The sequence below is a fragment of the Lemur catta genome, chromosome 18 (genome assembly GCF_020740605.2).
Source record: "Lemur catta isolate mLemCat1 chromosome 18, mLemCat1.pri, whole genome shotgun sequence".
Classification (NCBI taxonomy): domain Eukaryota; kingdom Metazoa; phylum Chordata; class Mammalia; order Primates; family Lemuridae; genus Lemur; species Lemur catta.
In genome coordinates, this window is record NC_059145.1 from 32,750,260 (window position 1) to 32,772,646 (window position 22,387).

At 34.9% G+C, this 22,387-nt stretch overlaps 1 protein-coding gene across 1 annotated transcript in view; it reads left to right on the forward strand.

Annotated features, from left to right (window-relative positions):
- DNAH12 (dynein axonemal heavy chain 12) overlaps nt 1–22,387 on the forward strand; it is a 153,189-nt gene that overhangs the window by 46,333 nt on the left and 84,469 nt on the right. The window contains exons 22-36 of the mRNA XM_045530444.1: nt 352–471; nt 772–928; nt 1,155–1,327; nt 5,377–5,529; nt 5,793–6,032; nt 6,360–6,605; nt 6,949–7,068; nt 8,921–9,030; nt 10,527–10,710; nt 10,849–10,989; nt 14,316–14,399; nt 14,961–15,149; nt 17,418–17,537; nt 19,101–19,289; nt 21,553–21,704. Coding sequence (XP_045386400.1) covers nt 352–471; nt 772–928; nt 1,155–1,327; nt 5,377–5,529; nt 5,793–6,032; nt 6,360–6,605; nt 6,949–7,068; nt 8,921–9,030; nt 10,527–10,710; nt 10,849–10,989; nt 14,316–14,399; nt 14,961–15,149; nt 17,418–17,537; nt 19,101–19,289; nt 21,553–21,704 — 2,378 coding nt within the window. The remainder of the gene's footprint in view (nt 1–351; nt 472–771; nt 929–1,154; nt 1,328–5,376; nt 5,530–5,792; nt 6,033–6,359; nt 6,606–6,948; nt 7,069–8,920; nt 9,031–10,526; nt 10,711–10,848; nt 10,990–14,315; nt 14,400–14,960; nt 15,150–17,417; nt 17,538–19,100; nt 19,290–21,552; nt 21,705–22,387) is intronic.

Consider the following 22,387-nt stretch of genomic DNA (forward strand, 5'->3'; position numbering starts at 1 on the left):
TACGTATTCTACATCAAAAACTTGACAACTCCCCACAGCAAAGGGACATAAAAGTCCAATAGAAATCAACTTCCAGAAGAATGAAGAGTTAAATCTGTCCAGACATAATCCATTATTAACATGTTGTTGCTCATCTTTCCATTTTTTAAATAAATAAACAAATATTTCAAAAATATAATCATAATTTATAGTACTTTTTAGGTCTTTTCAATAGTCATCTAAAAATTTTCATGCCTATATGATATTCTAGCCTATGAGTGTACCCAATATTTCACTTCTGTATTGTAGACATTTAACTATTTTTTGTCTCATGCAATCTTTTAAAGTTAGAAATTCATTTAAATTATTCAGGCTTATCCAGAATCTGCAAGAAGAGACTGGGTTCGAGAGTGGCCTGGCCAAGTTGTACTTTGTGTTTCTCAAATGTTCTGGACTTCTGAGACACAGGAAGTTATAAGTGGTGGGCCAGAGGTAAAGCATTTTTGATATAAACAACCACATTCTTTTCTCCATTCCATGTGTTTTAGTTTATCTATTCTTTGCAAAGGCATTACCTCCTTCAATTTCTATATATACGCTTGAAATTATTCAATTCTTTGAAAATTATTTTTAATATTTTACTAGGCTTAGACAAAAATCACTCTATTCCATAATTCATTTCTGTATTGAAATAGATTATGAAGTCAGAATTGTTTTGTAAAAGAGTAAATATATAAAATGCATGTTTTAAGTACTATAGAACGTCAGTTAGATTGCCCTTTTATGTTTTAGGCATTAAGGAAGTACTATAAGGAACTTCAGAATCAACTAAATGATATTGTAGAGCTGGTACGAGGAAAATTGTCTAAGCAGACCAGGATCACTCTGGGGGCTTTGGTTACTATTGATGTTCATGCTAGAGATGTAGTCATGGACATGATTGAAACAGGTATGTGGCCTTTTCTTTAATATTTGAAATAAAGTATTGATAGCTTCTAGAAACAAAGATACGTCTTTTTCTCTCTCAACAGAAATTTTTTTACATCATCTTTTTTCTATAAATTGGAAAATATGAATTATTTTAATATTTGCCATTATAAAAGATGAAAAATATCTATTTTTCAAATTATTTCTGTTTAAGGATCATGTATCTTATTTTACTTTATTCTTTTTAGGTGTCTCACATGATACAGATTTCCAGTGGCTTGCTCAGCTTCGATATTATTGGGAATATGATAATGCTCGAGTTCGTATCATTAATTGCAATGTAAAATACGCTTATGAATATCTTGGTAACTCACCTCGCCTTGTCATTACTCCTCTAACTGACAGGTGTTATAGAACATTGGTATGTATTTCCATTATTTTAATTCACACATTAAAGATTACTTTTTGGTGTGGTGTCATATTTTCTCACCCAAATTTGACATGGCTATCCTCATTTATTTTCTTATCTGCAATAGTTGAATACAGTTATCCCTTTCTAATCCCCAATTCTCTTTATGTGAAATTATAGTAACATATATTTACTTCTGGGTGCTTCTGTAGCATACAAGGATGTTTGAATTCTGTTCTATGAAAGTTATGAGTCACTCCCATTGGAGATAATTAAAAAAAGAAAAGTGTTGCTTGATATAGTGACAAACCCATAGCTTTGGAAAATGGTATCAATTTTTGCAGTGGAGTCCTGGGAGAGGTGACAGGAAGTTGAGGAAGTACATTTGGGCCTTAGAACTCCAAATTAGTGTTGTTGAATAGGAGGGAGAGAGCTGAAATGTAGGGGAATGGTACTGAGGTCTGTGCTTGGTTGGGAAGCTATGGAAATAGAGCTTTGATTATAAAAACCCTCGGAATATGGTTGTCAGACAAAATACAGGACTTCCAGGTAAATTTGAATTTCAAACAAACATAAAATAATTTCTTAGTACAAGTATTTCCCAAATTTTTCCTGGGACATATTTATACTAATAAATTATTCATTGTTTTTCTGAAATTTAAATTTAATTTAAGCATTCTGTATTTTATCTGCTACATCTGGCAACCTATCTGGGGCTTGAGGAGGAGCATCAAGAAACACCACTCTACCCCTGCTGAGTAAGTAAAATTAAACTGTCTTCATTGAGTTCTTTAGAAGCAGAGATGAATTGGGGATTCTTGTGCAAATGCTATTAAGAAATGTTCTCAGTAAAAACCTGTAAGGAAATGAGCACAGCAGGATAGATCAGGGAAGAAGCTAAGCAAAGATTCAGGCGTATATTCATAGTGTGAACAGTTATCTCACTTGAAGGCAATGGCTTTTGTACCCCTGTATTGCCATTGGCTAAAGGTCACCCCCAGAGCAGGGGTATGAGTAAGCTTTCAGGTATTTGCTGTTGAGGTAGCTCCTATTACTTGGGGGCAATGCTTAGGAGAAAAGAGCAGCTGTGAGCTATTCCCAGCTGAGACAGCAATTAGGGGATGAATACAATGGCCTGGTAAATGGGATCTGAGTAGGGCACCAATGGGTCTAGAAAATAAAAGGTTTCACCAAACTTATCTTCTCAGGAAGCTACCTGAGGGCAGGGACCATGTCTTTACTCTAGTGGTGAACAAGGACATAGTTATCCCTAAATGTTGAGCAGATGCATCTCAAGCTTCTATCGTATCTAGTACGTCAGTGAAGTCAGAGCTGTGATATGCTTGCAAGGTGGAATCTAACAACTTTGAGTTGTAAAATCAGAATCACATTAAACACTTGAATGCAATACTAGACGCTGAGAAAAACTGTTAGGGTGGAAACTTATTAGGTGCTCAGCAGGGCTGGAGGAAGAATTCTCACACAGAGTTTAGGACAGAAAGAAGTACAAAGTTTATTATTTTCCTGAGAAAGAAAGGAGAGAGAGAGAGAGAGAGAGAGAGAGAGAGAGAGAGAGAGAGAGAAGGAGGGAGTAACCATGGCACACAAAGAAAGGAGTGAAAATGCCAGGCAGCTGAGGAAAAGTTGCTTGCCATTTTAAAGGGTAAAAATGACTTTTTTTTCTCTGCTTCAGCAGACTGATAATAGAAGCAGCTGTGAGATGTCAGGGAGTTCTTTATTTCTTTTTCTTTCTCTGTGAGGCTGGGTGGTCTGTGTCCTTGAAATCTGTGTTTTTGGCAGGATCTGAGACAGAGCTGGAGCAGGGAGTTCGCAACCCTACTGTCCACTTAGGGCTCTTCAAAGCTGAGAAAATGAAATGCTTACAGAGAAGGAGTTAGGTCATAGGTGTTTTAATTAAATAAAGGATAGTTGTGCTATGAGTTTATTTCCCTTACTTTCTGTTAGATAGGTTATTTCTCTGTTAGATAGTTTATTAGTAAGGCCACCTTTCAAAAAGTTTCCTAGTATTTTTACTATCCATAATGAAGGGAACATATTTAGGAGCATTGTCTTGAAATTGTAAAGAAGGGAGAGCCTAGGGTTTTCAGCAGTCAAGTTAATGGACATTAACAGTGTAGCATTCATCATAAATTTAAAATGGGTGAAATATAACTGATACTGTAACTGAGTTCAAGCTCATACCGCTTGCTGCATGACAGCCAGTAAGTTGAGAGGCCAGGTGTCGGGGCAAGGAAAGCAACTTTTATTCAGAAAGCCAGCAAACTGAGAAGATGGCAGACTAGTGTCCTAAAGAACCATCTTAAGTAAATATGCAGTTTAGGTTCCTTTTTATGTTAAGGGAAGGGGAAAGAGAATGGGGGTTGCAAGAGATGACAGAGGACCATAAACATCTGAGCATCAGTGAAGGTCCAGGGAGGTTGTGAAACTTCTTTGTTCTTGGTCAGTTAACTTTGGATGACAAATCAGATCACAATGTTCCTATAAATCTTTGACATAGGGTTGTTACTTGTATACCTACTTTCCTTATCTCCCTGGGAGTTAGTTGTGGGAAAGGGACGGTTACCATCTTTCTTCTAGAGTTGAACTACGAACTAAATTCTTCTTCTAACTATCTGGCCTGTGGGCAGAGCTAAGCAGAAGCTTTTAACCTAACGGATATTACTGTAGGGGGTCAGAAGCAAATGGAGCCAGTTGTGCTAAGCCTCCCTTCCACTGTTAAAATACTGCCTTTATCTTCAGATATCAACCACACAACAAAATAAAACAAAAAATTGCCTTTAATTAGCTATCTCAATTGTTCTTTTTTGATAAATGTAAAAATATATATCATTTTCATAGGTCCATTTATTTTTTTAGATAGAATTTTTTTTAAAGAGCAGTTTGAGGTTCATAGCAAAATTAAGCAGAAAGTACAGAGAGTTCCCTTACTTCCCCTGCTCCCCTACATGCACAACCTTGGTCCCTCAACCCTATTGTTTTTCTAAAAGAAGTTTCACAAACTCCCATGGTGGTTTTCATGAAACAAACTCAGAGAGAGGTGACTGTAATTTATATGCTTCTAAAAATTTCCTGCCACTGTTCCAGTCATTGTTGGGGCGCAGAAACAATTCAGATACTGCTGATACTACCCTTAAGGAGCTTGAAGATTAATTGATGAGAAAAGGAATATATGTCATTAACTGTAATACAAGGTAGAAACAGATACTACTACTAGTAAGAGCAGTATAGAACAATGCTATGGGAATATAGAATATGAAGAACATACCAAGAGTGGAAGACAATAGCTGGGCAGATTGTAGACAAAATTATATAATAGGTCATCTGTTTCTCTTCCAAATGATGGGTGCCATTTCTAGCACTCACATTCAAGCATTTACCCTCTTTGCAACAAGCCTCTACTACGATCTCCACAACTGCTTCTAATCAAAACCTTTCTGAACTAATTTTACTCCCTCAAGGCTAGATTCTCTTTGTTTTTATTTTTTATTTTTTCTTGAGACAGAATCTCTCTCTGTTCCCCGGGCTAGAGTGCTGTGGTGTCAGCCTTGCTCACAGCAACCTCAAACTCCTGAGCTCAAGCAATCCTCCTGCCTCAGCCTCCTGAGTAGCTGAGATTACAGGTGCATGTCACCACGCCCTGCTAATTTTTTCTATTTTTAGTAGAGGCAGGGTCTCTGCTCTTGCTCAGGCTGGTCTCAAACTCCTGAGCTCAAGCGATCCTCCCACCTTGGCCTCCCAGACTGCTAGGATTACAGGTATGAGCCACCTGGCCCGAACTCTCTTTGTTTTTAAAGGCAAATGGGATACATACAAGACAATGAGATTTTGATATATTTTCTTTTTTTTTTTTTTGAACTTTATAAACTGCTTTTTCTTTGTGAAGCTTGAAAATTTTGTGCTGAAAATTAACTGAACAATATAATTATATAGTTGCTTCTCTGAAGCTACAAAAACGACTAAATCCATTTGGTAAGCAATTGTCTAAGTTATTTTTTTTCATTTAAGCATGAATTTCATTATATATATATTTTTCTTTTCAGATAGGTGCCTTCTACTTAAACCTTGGAGGTGCCCCAGAGGGGCCAGCAGGCACCGGAAAAACTGAAACCACCAAGGACTTGGCTAAAGCTCTTGCTGTGCAGTGTGTGGTGTTCAACTGTTCAGATGGGCTAGATTATCTAGCGATGGGAAAGGTAGTCAAATTGCTGAATTGACAGTATTCAATATTCCACACAGCTAGGTCTAACTGGGTAAACTTAAGCAAACTCATGTTTAAACATTATTTGAATATGCTTTGAACATTCCTTGAGCTTTGGTTTTAGGAGTAAAGACTTTTTTTTATCCTTGGGGCTTTTATTAAGTTTAACTTTCAGTTTGACTTAAATGATTATATATTTATTTTAAGAGATGATACTCTTTCCTAAGAAAAGTCACCTCCTTTTCCCCTTGTCTATAGTTTTTTAAAGGATTGGCTTCTTCTGGTGCTTGGGCTTGCTTTGATGAATTTAATCGAATTGAGTTGGAAGTGTTGTCAGTGGTAGCTCAACAGATCCTTTGTATTCAGAGAGCCATTCAACAGAAGTTGGAAGTGTTTACTTTCGAAGGGACAGAACTGAAGCTCAATCCAAATTGTTTTGTAGCTATTACCATGAATCCTGGCTATGCAGGACGCTCTGAATTGCCAGACAACCTTAAGGTAATATATTTTTAAGAGTGTAAGTTTGTTAATCAAAAATAACAGCATAATTCATTCAAATTTTGTAATTTTTCGCATATATTTATAATTTCTTTTACCTTTGCCATTTGCTATAAGGTAAACCTCCAAAAACTTTTCTAGACATCCAAAAAATATGAAGTACGTAAAAATATTAAAGTACTACTGAAAAAATTACAGAGTTTAGGAAAAGGTTCTGCATTTGGTGAATAAACTTGAATATTAATGGAGTATTTCCTGTGTTATCATTTCAGCTTAAAAACAGCTTCATTTATGTAAATAACATATTTCATTTATCATATATTTCAGGTTCTTTTTAGAACAGTGGCTATGATGGTTCCAAACTATGCTCTTATAGCAGAAATCTCCCTCTACTCTTACGGATTTTTGAATGCAAAACCTCTGTCTGTGAAGATAGTAATGACCTATAGGCTTTGCTCAGAGCAGCTGTCATCGCAATTTCATTATGACTATGGAATGCGAGCAGTCAAAGCAGTTTTAGTGGCTGCTGGAAACCTAAAACTAAAATATCCAGATGAAAATGAAGATATACTTGTAAGTATTTAAATATATACGTTGTGCAAGTTTCAGTAGAAAGATAATTTTTTTTAGTAAAGTGGATCAGGAATTACAAATAGGCAATGGAGAGAGTTGTTGCTTCAAGTCTTTTCATGTGGGGTTAAAATGACAGTTTTTGTGTTATTTATTAAACTTTTTATGAATACAAAGACTTTTCGGCATGATAAGCACAGTATTGGCTTTTTATTATGGGGATTCCATGGAGCAATGTAAAATAAACTTTGACATTTGGCCAGGGGTTTGGGGTGGGGTCAGGAGGGGGAAGTAGGGACATAAATGCTGGCAATTAATTTATATTGTACCTTTTGGGTGATTTTAGCTTCTTCGATCAATTAAAGATGTAAATGAACCAAAGTTTTTATCACATGATATACCTTTATTTAATGGAATAACTAGTGACTTATTTCCTGGTATTAAACTTCCTGAAGCTGACTATCATGTAAGTAAATCCGTAAGAATGACTTACTCTGCACAGTAAATTCATCTGATGACTTAATTGTTTACCAAGTTTTATTAAATAAGTGAAATTATTCTGTTTGGAGGATAATTGCCCATTTTGGCCATTTTAATTAATGGGGATAAGCAAATGTTGGTACCTTCTTTTATATGATAACAAGGTTAACCTGTTAATATTCATGTTAAAGATGATCTTCTTTGTAAGAGTATTTTATTTCCTGTCTTGTTATTTATACTTACTAGTATGCATGCTAGAATTCTTACTATTGTGTATTTCATTAGGTATAAATGAAAGTAGTAAAACATCCTGTAGTTAACATAATAAGGTTCTGTTTCTCAAATTTAAGTAATATACTGCCTCTTTTTTTTTTTTTTAAAGGAAACAGTCCCTTACCCCCACTCCACACACACACACATGAATGGTAACTGTGGGTGGTAATGGATGTGTTAATTAGTTTGATTGTGGTAATCATTATACAGTGTATGTGTATATCAAATTATCTTGTTTATCTTGCGTATATATCATTTTTGTCAATTTAAAGATTTTTATTTTTAATTATTGTGGGTACATGTTATATATATATATTTATAGAGTACATGTGATGTTTTGATACTGGCATACAATGTGAATTAATCAAATAAGGGTAATTGGGGTATCCATCACCTCAGGCATTTATCATTTCTTTGTATTAGGAACATTCCAATTCTATTCTTTTAGTTATTTTAAAGTGTAGCCTAACTTATTGTTGATTATACCCACTTTGTTGTGCTATCAAATATTATCCATTCTATCTATCTATATTTTTGTACCCATTAACCATCCCCATTTTATTCCCCCCACCCCACTAACCTTCCTAGCCTCTGGTAACCATCATTCTACCCTCTATCTCCATGATAGCAATTGTTTTGAATATTTAGCTCACACATATGAGTGAAAACATGTGAGATTTGTAATTCTGTGCTTGGCTTATTTCATTTAACATAATGTTCTCCAGTTCCATCCATGTTACTGCAAATAATAGCAGGATTTTATTCTTTTTAATGGGTATATAATATTCCATTGGGTATATGTACCACAATTTCTTTTTTGTTTGTTTGTTTTTTTTGAGACACAGTCTCATTCTGTTGCCTGAGCTAGAGTGCTGTGGCATCAGCCTAGCTCGTAGCAACCTCAAACTCCTGGGCTCAAGCAATCCTTCTGCCTCAGCCTACTGAGTAGCTGGGACTGTAGGCATGCGCCACCATGCCCAACTAATTTTTTCTATATATTTTTAGTTGTCTGGCTGATTTATTTCTATTTTTAGTCTCGTTCTTGCTCAGGCTGCTCTCCAACTCCTGACCTCGAGCTATCCTCCCTCCTCAGCCTCCCAGAGTGCTAGAATTACAGGTGTGAGCCACCATGCCCAGCCTGAAATTTAGTTTCTTTAGATTTATTTGTATCCAAAGCACTCCTATGTCTTTAAAATTTTTGACTTTTTTATGTTTCTGTGTTTATTTATAGTTACTACAGTGTGAAGGATTGCCTGTCCTGTCATTCTATGTCCTAACCCAAAGTGGAATTCTGGGAAACACTATTAAAAGGAGTTGTTGTCATGCAGCATACACAAAATGCTATGATGCTATGATCATTAATAACTTACATTGGGAAATATTAATATATTAAAAGTATTTTAAGTCTATCCTTCCTCTTAATTTGAAAAAATAAAGCTTTAAAAATAATTTATCAATATAAGAAGATACATTTTTTACATGTAAATTTTGTAAATAAAAGGTCTATGTTTATAAGACATGACATTTAAAATACCATTTTATAAAAATGAATTTTTTTATTTCAGGAATTTTTGGAATGTGCTCATGAAGCCTGCAATGTACATAATCTTCAGCCTGTTAAATTTTTTCTTGAAAAGATGATTCAGACATATGAAATGATGATTGTTAGACATGGGTAAGATTATAGACTGTTGGCTATAGTTAAATGTCATTTTTAAATTAAACTGTTAAAACAACTACAATTGATGAACAAAAGACTCAGCAAACTTTGTATACTAGGTAGGCTAGGGAGCCAACAACCCCTCTCTTCCTAGTGGCTTAAAAAGCAAAGGTTTATTTCTTTCTCATACAATTTTTTTTTTTTTTTTTTGAGGCAGAGTCTCACTCTGTTGCCCTGGGTAGAGTGCAGTGGCGTCATCATAGCTCACTGCAACCTCAAACTCCTGGGCTCAAGCAATCCTCCTGCCTCATGCTCCACAGCCCTGGCTAATTTTTCTATTTTTAGTAGAGATGGAGTCTCACTCTTGCTCAGGCTGGTCTCGAACTCCTGACCTCAAGCGATCCTCCCGCCTCAGCCTCCCGGAGTGCTAGGATTACAGGTGTGAGCCACCATGCCTGGCCCAAAGATTTTAAAAGTCTAATCTTTGGCTTCATTCAATCCTACAAGTCCCTGAATTTCTGGATTCCCTCTATTCTCTTTCATCCCTGGTTACAAACTGAATATTCCACCCCCCACCTCTTTCTTAAATGTAGTCGTTAGCTGCCATTATATACTAATAACATTGTTTACTGTACTTTCCCCCTAAAACTGCAGTTTTGTTAGTTTTATTATCTGTCTTCCAGGTTATCTCAAGGGATAAGTTTATGAGATGTTTCATCATTGCATAACAATGATTGCCAATCTTTTAGGCTCTGATAACAGTTCATTTGCCACCCACAACCTGACTTCTATGCCAATGCCACATATTTTAGTCTTTTTTTATTAATATCATGGCAAGCACACTTCTAGGTACCAAACGAAGATTTATTTCTCCCTCACACTGTGTGTCCATTATAGGGTTAGCAGGGAGGCTCTGCTCATCATAATCACTCAGGGCCTCAGGCTGTTAGAGGAGGTACCACCCCAAAATTGTGGGTCAGAGCTGTGCCAAAGGGAAAGAAGGGCTCTGTAAGATCTCCCAGTAGCTATTATCTACCCCTGCTTGGAAGTAATCCCCATCATCTCCATTTTATTACTTTTGGTTAGAACTAGTTACCTAGTCTTTCCACAAGAGGGCCAGGAATCCTATATGTGCCAGGAGGCAGGAGATCCAGAAATATTTGGCAAAGAGCACTAATAGCATAGCAAGTGAAGACGTTAGAAACAAAAATCTTTCCTACTCCTCTTCTTTGGGGACCTCAAGTCTCAGTTTTAAAAAGTATACAGATATTAAGTTTTCATTGTCATTTAGAAACTCTTTATTATATTCCCTTTTAGAGAAAATGATATTAATGTGGAAAATTTGATTTTGAGTTAATCATTGCAGAAGTTAAATGTGTTATCCTCATGTCTGAGTAAAATTCATATAATTTCAAAAATGTGTAGTAATTATCACAGAGTAAAATTTTATATAGTAGTATAAATAATTTGTTTTTAAAAGAATCTTACTGTATAATTCTTTTCTTAAATAGTTTTATGTTAGTAGGAGAGCCTTTTGCTGCTAAGACAAAAGTTCTGCATGTGCTGGCGGATACTCTAACTCTTATGAATGAGCGTGGCTACGGAGAGGAAGAGAAGGTCATTTATAGGACTGTAAACCCTAAAGCCATTACTATGGGCCAACTTTTTGGACAATTTGACCCAGTGTCTCATGAGGTAATCTACAACACAAACATTCTCAACTCTCTTATTGACAGTGCATATTAAACCAAGAAATTTGAAGTGTTTTCATAGTTTCACTGCTAAATCCAATTTTATGAAGGGAATTTTCCAACTCTTCCTTTTTTTCCTCAGTGGACTGATGGTATTGTGGCTAACACCTTTAGAGAATTTGCCTTATCAGAAACACCTGACCGGAAATGGGTTGTATTTGATGGTCCTATTGACACTTTGTGGATAGAGAGCATGAACACAGTATTGGATGATAATAAAAAGGTAAATTATCATTTATTAAAAGCAAAGCAGATTTAGACATGATTGAGCAATTTTATGTATTCACCAACTAACATACTAGGACTATATGTTTAGAATAGAGGATGCAGCAAGTGGAGTAGATTTATTAATATAAATGATCTTTTCAGTGAAAACTGGGCTATAGTAAGTCCTTCACTTAATTTTTTATAGAATGAAAGTGTATTGTATTAAAACTGCTGTGTTAGCAGGAAGGCACAGTAATCTACTAGGTAAGAATAAGTTGTTAAGTGAATGTCAGTCTTGTGGTTTCTTAATAACTTTAATAATTTGGGGAAAAATAAAAAGTCCTCATTCCTTTTCAAAACATTGAATACCTCAGTGCTTATATGTAGTATATTACCCTAGAAGTTGTGAGATGTATGAAAGAACTAGAAAGTAAAAATTTTCTAATAATTCTTTTAATTAAGAGACAACATACATAAAGTATAAAATGTGCACTAGTTTTACGTGTAGATTCTATAATTTTTTAAACATGTATGTACACTCACATAACCATCACCCAAATAAAGATACATAAAATATCCTGCACCCTACAAAGTTCACTCATGTTCCTTCCCAGTCTGTACACCCTCCTCCAGAGATAATCACTATTTAGAATTCTGTGACAAATTACTTTTACCAGTTCTTGAATTTCATGTGAATGGAATCATACTCATTAGTGCTTTTCTTTTTTGATCAATATATCTGTGATATTCATGTTGTTGTAGTTTCATTTTATTTATTAACTTATTATTCTTTTTATGTCTGTATTAGTATTCTAGTGTGTGAATATAGCCTAATTTATTTCCATACTTACATGAAATGACTACACTAATAAAGAAGCAAATCATTTAATTAGCATTCAAACTATACTAAAATACTTTATCATAGGTGGTTGGTTCATATTCATATTCTTTCTTTCATTCATTCATTAATATTGATTGAACTGAGGATGGAAACTAAACAGGCAAAAAGCAGTGATGATTCAGAAGAGAGGGGTTAATTGGTAGAGGGAAGTCCCGGAACTCAGAGCCAAGTGGCAGCTGTCTCATATTGGAAGTGTGAAAGGACAGTTATAAGTGAATGTATGGATTTGATAGTGGAAATTTGAAGACAAATCCTTTTGATGACTTCTCTTTTCTTAGTTAAGTGATAGGCCTTTGTTCTATGCAGACTTGAGGAGAAAGGAAGAGGTTTTAATTAGCCATTTAGAAAATGGAAAAGAGAGCTACCTAGGAAAACAGAAACATATCTGGGTAGCAATGAGACCCTGATTGAGTTGAAGACCATGAATTACTATTAGTAGTACTGTGGTCTGCCTTTGTGAGATATTCTCTACCAGTCTAAGCAACTAAGCAACTTGGGTGCAGATGTAAGTAATATTGTAATCCTGGAAATACAGTAAGACTTTAAAGATATTGGCATGAGAATGGTAGAAGCATTGCACCATAGAACAGAATCTGCCTGATGAATGAAGTGAAAACAGCAGGGATGTGAAAGTCCCCGTGAAAATGAAGAGCAAGTATAGTAGGAGACGATGAGTGAGAGAACTGGATGCGTTGCAGGCTGTGGGCAGAGGCTGAGATGCTTGAATTTAATATTTCAAAATTGTGTATTGTTCCAGGAGAGAAGGTCCTGGATATATAAAGTGGATGTCTGGAGTGGAGCAAGGGAGAAATAAGTGAAGACAAGGTGGTCAAGGATCTGGGAGGCTGCCCAGTTGAGATTCTCATCCTCATAAACACTGAATCAGGCCAAAGTTGTGTAGAAAAAAAGAGACTGGGCCAAATGCCAAAGGCTTTAACTAATGAGGGGGGAATCCTTGGGTGCTGGTGGGTTACAGCAAAAAGCAAGGGTTATCAGAGAAACAAGGGTTGTACATGAGGGTGAAGTAGAAGTAGATGGGGAACCACGTGGGGGAGTGAGGAGAATACTGACTCTACTTCCCGAATGTGTGGCAAGTAGGAGAACGTCCACTGAAATGATCGGGCAGAAGAGTAAAAGTATTCTACACCAGCAATGTCCAGTAGAACTTTTTGTGATGCTAGAAATATCTGCACTGCCTGATGAGGCAGCCACTAGTCACATGTGGCTACTGAGCATTTGAATGCGGCTTACTGCAATTGAAGAGCTGAGTTTTAAATTTTACTTAATTTTAATTAGTCAAAATTAAATACAAATAGCCACATATGCCTAGTGGCTACCGTATTGGACAATTCAGCTCTAGACGATTGATTTATTTTACAGCTAAGAAATTGAATACAGAAATGTTAAAGTCCTCATTGTTGACATATAACTGGATAGGGGCAAAACTGGGACTAGAGTAATGATTGTAGAAGCAGAGAGGAAACACTGAAAAATAAATATAGAGGAAGAATTGAAAAGACTTAGTTAATTTGGAGTATCAATATTCAATAATAATTACTAATATTATTAAAAGTTAGTTTTAATTTCAAAGGTATGAGCCAAGGAGATTTAAAAGGTAGGATGGCTTTAATAATAACAGACAAGATAGGAATTTGACAGGATGTAGTTGATAAATTCAGTTTTTGATATCTTTGAGGAAAAAGGAAATATTTCAGATCAAAAGAGAACAAGGAGACATAAACTCAATGTGTGGTCCTTGATTGAATTTTGGTTTGAATATATCAGTTGAAAAGACATTACTGGTACAACTGTGGAAATTTGAGTATTGACTGTTAGATGACATTAAGGAATTATTGTTCATTTTGTTAGGTGTGATAATGTTATTGTGGTTATATAGAAAATATCCTTATTTTGTAGGCACATTGACATTTGGGTGTGAAATGCTATGGTGTCCGTATGCTCTTTAAAATATTTTTTAAAAAAGACAATGCCAATGTGGCAGAATGTTATTGATTAAATCTAGGAGATGGCTATATGAGTACTCATTATGCTATTCTCTATTTTCTTATTTTTAATTAATAAAAAAGCCTATGGCAACTTTATAAATTCAGGAGTATTTTGTATACTTTTATTAATAATAAGAACTGATATTTATATAGGATTTTATAGTTTTTGGATTTTGTCTTATAGTATGCCTTCCCCCACTTCTTTGAGAGAGATATTATCCCTGTTTTATGGATGAAGAGACTGAGACTTAGAGATGTTAAATATTTGCTTACCAGTAATAATTGACCGAGCTAGACCTAGAATTAAGATTTACTGGCTTCCATTCTAATACTTATTCCATTATATCACAGGGGATACTTTATCTTATAATAGATTTTTATCTGAGAAGTTTGAAATGTTTTTAAAATAAATGTTTAAAAAATAATTGCCTTTAGCTTTGCCTTATGAGTGGAGAAATCATTCAAATGTCCCCTCAAATGAGCCTCATCTTTGAAACAATGGATCTTTCCCAGGCCTCAGTAAGTTCATAACTTAATGTAAGTGTAGTTTGTTTGTTTGTTCATTTATTCACTTGTCCATTTATTTAGTCAATAGTTACATAATATTTTATAATATGATGTGTCCTAAAATGGGTTAGGCAGTGGGAATACAAAGATGAGTAAGACACAGGGTATGCTTGTTTAGGGAGGGTGAAAAGAATGCTAATAAATCATCCCAGTGCACAGTACATGTAAGTGCTTTAAGAGTGTGGAGAGCAGTGAGCACCTAGGAGGGGAATGGACAGAGGAGGACCATGGAAGGTGTTTGATCGGGTTTTGAAGAAGATGTAAGGCTTCTCCAGGGAGATTGGCTGGGCCTGGGCATTCAAATCATGACAAGATAATGCATAAAGACATGGAGCCATGATATGTCTGGGAGCTAAACTGCAAATAGTTTTCTGTATAGGGAATGTCTATTGTGTATGAGGCTGCAGAGGTAGAAGGGCCTTTTAAGTCATGCCAAGAAGTAGTTGATAATTGCCAGCTACCGTTGGTATAAAAGCAACAGTAGAAAAAGAAAACTTGTCTTTTTTTCTCTAGCCCGCTACTGTAAGCCGTTGTGGTATGATTTATTTGGAGCCCTCACAGTTAGGATGGAAACCGCTTGTGTCTTCATGGTTGAATTCACTGAAAGGACCTCTACATGTACCAGAACATCAAGCTCTTCTGGGAGAACTTTTTAACTGGTTAATACCGCCCTCTTTAATGTTTCGTAAGAAAAACTGCAAGGTATTATTATAATTCTCTGACCTACTCAGGTTTCTTTAGTTTCCAATCAACTTGACTGAGTATAAAGTCACAATGGTAGGGTGAATAACTAAAACCGGTTTTTCCTTACACATTTATATATCCACCTTTGGTTTTATATTGCTCAAGTTGCAGCTAAATAACCCAGAGGTTAAAATTAAACTTACTCTAGTTAAAATATTTTTATAAAACCAGTATCTAAAGCTTTAAAACTACCAATTACTTTCCATTCCATATTTTAAAAATATTTTAAATTTATGCCTTTAACACATTAACTGCCATGTGAGTTGTATTTAACTCACGCTAGTTTTGAGCCCGAGGCCTCGTGAAGCATGTGTAACTCATGCATGTCTTCATCTTGGGGACTATTTTTCTTTTGTCTCTCTTTTTTTTTTCCTTCTTCTTTTGGAACTGTTCTTCCAGAGAACTATTTTTCAAGTCGCATGTAATTCGTGCACAGAAAACAACATGACAAATTTTTCATGAAATTAGAAAGGATCACTTTATTTTCAAAGTTTTTATTCTATTTTTGTAATAAAACACTGTGGCCCCAAGGAAAAAAATTTTTTTCTAGTGTGACAGTCAATGTGTTAAAAACTCACTTTTATATATAGTTTAGTTTTTTTTTTTTCCTTGAGACAGGATCTCACTTGGTTGCCTGGGCTGGAGTGCATTCATAGTTTCTTGGGATTAGGACATGAAAATATATTTTTGGGGACCACTATTCAACCATCACCACCACCATAAACACACACACAGACACACACACACACACACACAACACACAACACATACACAGACACACAGGTGTGCGTGCACATTGGTAACTTACATATAAATAATATATTGATATGGAGAGGGCAAAGAGACATTCAGTAGATTTCTTAAAGTATTATTTTAGGGATAAAAAAATTATGCTACATGAAAGAAAAAAAATGAACAATTTCACTTTATGAAGATTTTTTATAGCGTCTTCATAGGGAAAATATACAGGTAAAGTCCTTTTGCAGTTTTTGAGTTTTAAAGCTCTAATACTATATGTTGTAAATAATACAAAATAGGCTCCATCTTTCTCTAGGTACTGAGTAGTGGATTTTCTTCTCATAATTCATTCTCATACTTTCTACATCCATTCAGTTCCCAGGATCTGTTGATTTTCCCACCCTGATAACATTTATGTCTGTCCTCTCCTCACTACCCCGTTCCTCCAACCACCCCCTCACCCACCCTTCCTGTTATAGTACCATAGTTCTGATCTTCACTGTCTTCTACCTGAATCAATATAATGGAGTTGCTACATCCTGCTACTAGAATGAAGATCCCAAAACATAAATTCATTATGTTTACTCCTGTTCTTAAAACCCTCCATTGGAACCCTCTTCCTTTTACAATTAAATCCTTAACACAGGTTATAAAGCTTTTCAGGGCCTAACTACTGCTTCTCAAGCCTTATTTTTTGCCATTCATCCTTTATACTCTATTTTCACATCCTACAGAATGCTGTTAATAATCTGTGTCTGCTCACATCTCCATTTCTTTGTATATGTAGCTTCGCTTGGCAAACTTAAATTTTCCTTCCAAATTCAGCTTAGCTATTGTTTCTTTTGGGAAGACATCCTTGACTTATCTCTCTCCCATTTCCCACCCTCCTCCTTGTCCCCACCCTGATCTGGGCTAATTGTTAATCCCAAGTACTCTAATAGCCTCCTTGTACCCTAAGACTTTCTCTGTCTTATCATTGTTATACCATATTATTTTTGTTTGTTTAATTTTAGGATCTCTCCTTTTCAGGGATTATGTCTTTTATTTCCATATCTCCTAGCTTGGTATATAGGTATAATGTGTTTTTCATAAATGTCTGTTGAATGAATAAATGAGTGAATGGCTGTTGGAGACTTCATTTCTGCTATCCTTAGAACATTACTTATTCTCTTACAGTAGCTAGTTTTCATTTGTCAGAGAATTTAGAATAAGTATATGTTATGTACAATTGCATAATATAATATGAGAAACTAAAATATTTGAGAAATATTTTTATCATGCCTACTTCAATTCTTTAAATGTTATAAAGACCTTCTGAAAACCATGTGTGCTCTTATCAGTTTTAAAAAATGAAGTACTTATCCTTTATTTTCCAAATAAGATGAAAATTAAGAAAAATTTGAGAAGGAATTGGATGAAAATTTAAAAATAAAATAATATTTAAAAAAAGAAAGTTAAGAGAAGTATCTTATTCTTTTCTCTTTGCAGGAACTGGTCACTACAAGCAATAGCAACGTGGTTGTATCTCTCACACGTCTCTTTGAAGTCCTGCTCTGTGATGTGGTAGAAAATGATCCTACTAGCAAGCACATCCGTGTTTGGATTATGGTTGGTTTTATACGTAATGTGGTTTTTAATTACTGAATAAAATATGCTTCTGGCAAATGATATTTGTATTGAGAAAGACATTACAAGATTCAAAGCTGATTTTTGATGAGCTTGGACAGAATATCCTCACCTGATATTCTGATATTAAAAAGCACTTTAAACAAAGTAAATTATGTCAGAATGAACCAAAACTACTCTATTATTTATGAAATACCATAATTTGATAAACACTTAATAAAGTGTTAGTATTAAACCAATTTGGACTTTAGGTGAATTGACTTTGTCTTAACGTTAGCCAGCATGTAGGCAACCTACAAGCTACCTGTGAAAGACTAGGAGCAGGCATCCAACCAGCTAGGTGGAGTGTTGTAGGCAGAGTCCATGGAGGACTTAGGTAGGGAGAAGTCAGTGGTCCTGGTTAGCTAATGTCTAGAGGTCAGAGAAGGCCAGAGATCATGGCACTAGTGAGCAGAAATTATCAAAGGGACCCAAAGGAAAGAGGGTTTTTTGTTCTTTTTCCTGGTTCATGCCTTTCCCTACCTACTACTTTATTCCTAAATGCCTTGATCCAAGCCTCTCCTCGTGTACTCTTGGCAATAGCATTTCTCTCCCATTGTTTTCCCTTTATCATGCTGCAGCAAAAATCTTCTACTTCAGATGTCTCACATTCCAGGGTTCCCTGCTTGGCATAATCTCTTCCTCTCTTCCTCCCTTTTTACCTTTATATCCCTCCATTTTAGAAGAAATTGAACAGACATGTTTGAAGTATAATTTCTTTATCACATTTTCTCTGTAGGTTTGGAACTACCCTTCACAGGACTGGTTTTAAATATTCTTCCATATCTGTCGGTGTTACCTTTTATAAAATAAAAGTATCCTAGGAATAGTTTATCTATATAACCTTCAAGTTATCTATTTACTGAAAATTTTCATTCTGTTGGTAAAACCTAAACTCCCAACTTTTTCAAATGGTTCAAGAAACACTTTTAGAGACTTAATATAGGTTGATACCTGATTAAAATTTTTCTCTTAAAATATATTTGATTTAGTTTTTGACTAAAAAAAATACATGTTAGCATATTGTATGTACTAATCTGTATCATTTCTCACTTATAATATGTCTTGAAGATTGTTTCATATTGGTACTTACACAGTGACCTTCTTTTTTAACAGCTGCATGTATTTCAAAGTGTATGTAACATAATCCAACTAAGCAGAGCCCTATTGAACATTTGGGCTGCTTACGATCTTTTGCTATTACAAATAGTGCTGCAGTGAATATTCTTGTACATATATCATTTTCAAAGGTGGAAATATATTTGAGCATAAACTACTAAAAGAGAAATTCCTAGGTCATTGGTATGGGCACTTTAAATTGTGACAGCTATTGCCAGAGAAATGACTCTTTATGTGGCTTAGCTGTCCTCCATTCCACTTTGTTTATACACATGACTTTTTCCAAGTAGGTTGAGCAGGCCCTAATGTGCTAACTTTTGCTTAAGTTTTTCTTTAAATTTCTTCAAAAGTAATTACCATAAGCTAAAAATTTTTTTCCACCAACAGGCTTGCTTTATATTCTCTTTGATATGGTCTATTGGAGGAAGTTGTGATACAGACAGTCGTGTTATGTTTGATAATTTCATACGATTAATCTTACTGGGAAGAGATGATGAAAACCCATTGCCAGCCTCTGTGGGTAAATGGGAATGCCATTTTGATGAGAAAGGCCTGGTCTATGACTACATGTATGAGGTATGACATAAAAGACTTGTTACAATAAGACATAAAACACAAAGTCTTGGATCTTCAGTCAAATCTCCTGGGTTTTTTCATCCTAGAGTTATTTTGACTCCTGTGGTGAGCTTTTTAGTCCTTTCTCTTTAGTTTCTCCTCTTATAACCTGTTGGCAGTATAAATAAATCTACGTTAGTAATATATTATAATTTCATATTTAAATTAAACCTATGTTCCACTTTACAAAAGAATTCCCCAAAACAGTTTTTAAACAGCAAGCATTTGAATAATCATTTGGTTCCTATGAATTTTATTTTACAACCCATGAGATTTGGATAGACCCTTAATTATAATTTTATCTAAATCTCAAGTTTTATAGATAAAGAAGCAAGCCTAGAAAGGTTAGTGGCTAGCAGAGCCAGGACTTGAAGTGTTCTCCTGACTTAACAGTATAAGGCTCTTTCCTCAAAACCATGCTAACACAGAATTTTAAGACTATGACCAAAAAGAGTTTCATCTTCTTTAGTCATAGTGGGGAAGTCAATAAAGTAATCTCTAAAAGTGAAAAATCAAGAGATGATAACACAAGCAATATGCTTTAAGAATTGAAAGTTGGTGGGGGTAGGGAGGAGGGGATGGGTAAATTCATACCTTTGGGTACAGTGCACACTGTTTGGGTGACGGGCACATTTATAACTTTGACTCAAATGGTACAAAAGCAATTTACGTAACCAAAATGTTTGTATCCCCCATAATATTCTGAAATAAAATTAAAAAAAATGGAAAAGTAAAAACCACATGAACTCACTACTAAATTGAAACTAATATATCAACACTCGTGCACATATGGTAGTAAAATTCAATGCAAATCAAATAGGTGGAAGGGGAAAGGAAGGGGGATGGGTAAATTCACACCTAATGGGTACAATGCACACTATCTGGATTGTGGAAACATTATAATTTTGACTCAATCTGTACAAAAGCAATTCATGTAACCAGAATGTTTGTACCCCCATAGTGTTCTGAAATAAAAAAAAATAGATTAAAAAAAAAAAAGAATTGAAAGTAAATACCAAAATATCCAGCTTTTAAAGATGTAAACGTGGTTGCCCCCAAGGAGGGCAAAATGGGAGTAGGGAAATGTTTTTCTTAACCTTGTAAAACTGGTTCTAAAATATATACATATATTATTTTGATAAAAATAAAAGCCAAAACTTTAAAAACTATGAATACAAATTACTGAAGAAACAGTCACCCAAACTTGGAAAATTACCACCATCCAAACACACACCATATACATATACAATTTGCTAGAAAACAGGACAAGATCCTTAGATGCTAGCGATAGCGCTGGAATAGGGTCCTAGACTGCCCCCCATCCCTTTGCCAGGTACTAACCCTTTTGTTGTTTGATAGTAGGAGGCCTGGGGGTCTCCAGGGAGGAGTCAGGACAACATGGAGGAGAAGATAATGTTTGGGGGCAGGGTGAGGATTGGGAGGCACTCAGAGGGGTCAGGACAGCACCTATTTAGACTGTGGTTCAGCAGAATTTAAATATTGGAACAGTCAGCCATGCTGATATGTCCTGGCTGAATATCAGCTTGGATCGAAATGCCAAAGAGAATAATTTTAGAGAAACAATTATAGTGATTTCATGTGATATTTTGTTTTTAGTTTATTTTAAAATATAAAAGAGTGAATATCCCAATTACCCTGATTTGATTAATTCATATTATATGCCTGTATCAAAATATCACATGTACCTTATAAAGATATACAACTATTACGTACCCATAATAATTAAAAATAAAAATAAATAAATAAGATATAAAAAAGTGAAGCCAAAATCCAGGAAATTGTAACTTGAGGTACATTAGAGTACCTCAAATAAATACTTGATATATGCAAAAAAATATCCTTAAGGCATTTGGGGAAGATTAGAGTGTTAAGAAGACATAAAGAAAAAGTGTCTGAAATTTTGGTTATGTTGAATTTGTGATAAAGTTTCATTATATTCTTCAGATTATCATTAAAAAGGAAAATTGATCTAAAGGAAAATATATATTTCTTGAGTAATAGATTCATGGATGCTGATTTTGTTAAACTGCTTTATGACTTAAAATATGTTACATACATTCATGTATATGAATCTAATGTTTCATAAAAGGGAAAAGACTAAAGTTCTAAAAAGCTAATGTAATAATGGTGTAAGTGTTGAAAAGAACCTTTCAGATATAATACATGCATGGTTATAATATTTAAAATTTATATTCTCTTATAGTTGAAAAACAAAGGTCGCTGGCTTCATTGGAATGAATTAATTAAAAGTACTCATTTAGGAGATAAACATGTCAAGATTCAAGACATCATAGTCCCTACTATGGATACAATTAGATATACATTTCTCATGGATTTGAGTATTACCTATGCAAAGTAAGGAACTCTGCTATAAACATGATTTTTAAATGTAACAGTGCCACTCTAATAGGATTATAGAAACTTTTGAAGTAAACTTTAAGGCCATCCATTTTCAGATAACTGAGATCTTGGGGTTCCAATTGACATATCGAAGGTGACATCTATTGCTGTTGACAAATCTGGAATCCAGGTTTCCTGTTGCCCACTCTGAAACCCTTGCCATCATTCTTTGTTGCCTTGTAAGCCACATTGTATTTCTATTTGTAGCGGCAGACTGAAAATCAGTTGCGGTGTTGTTGTTAAACAGTTATGCATTCTTCTTTACAGTTCAGTGTGGTCCTGAGATATCAAACTAACCATGACCTTTATTCTCCCATTACACTGAGCATTTTTCATATATGTTCTTTGCCAGTTCTGAATCCCATAATTTAAGGTGAATGTTAAAAACTCAGACTTAAATCAGAAGAGTACATCAAAAAAGAGTACATGAAACTGACCAAAAGTTTAAACATGTACTGTATGCATATTCATACCAACTTTCTTAATAACATTTTATAGTTATTTTTCTTTTAAAACAGGCATAATTTATCACAATATTATTTAAACTAGACCAATTTATATTTTGTTTTCTTGATAAAGAACCTATTTCTGAGTGCATTTTGTGACCAATTTGTCTTGTTTTTATAGCAATTAGGGAA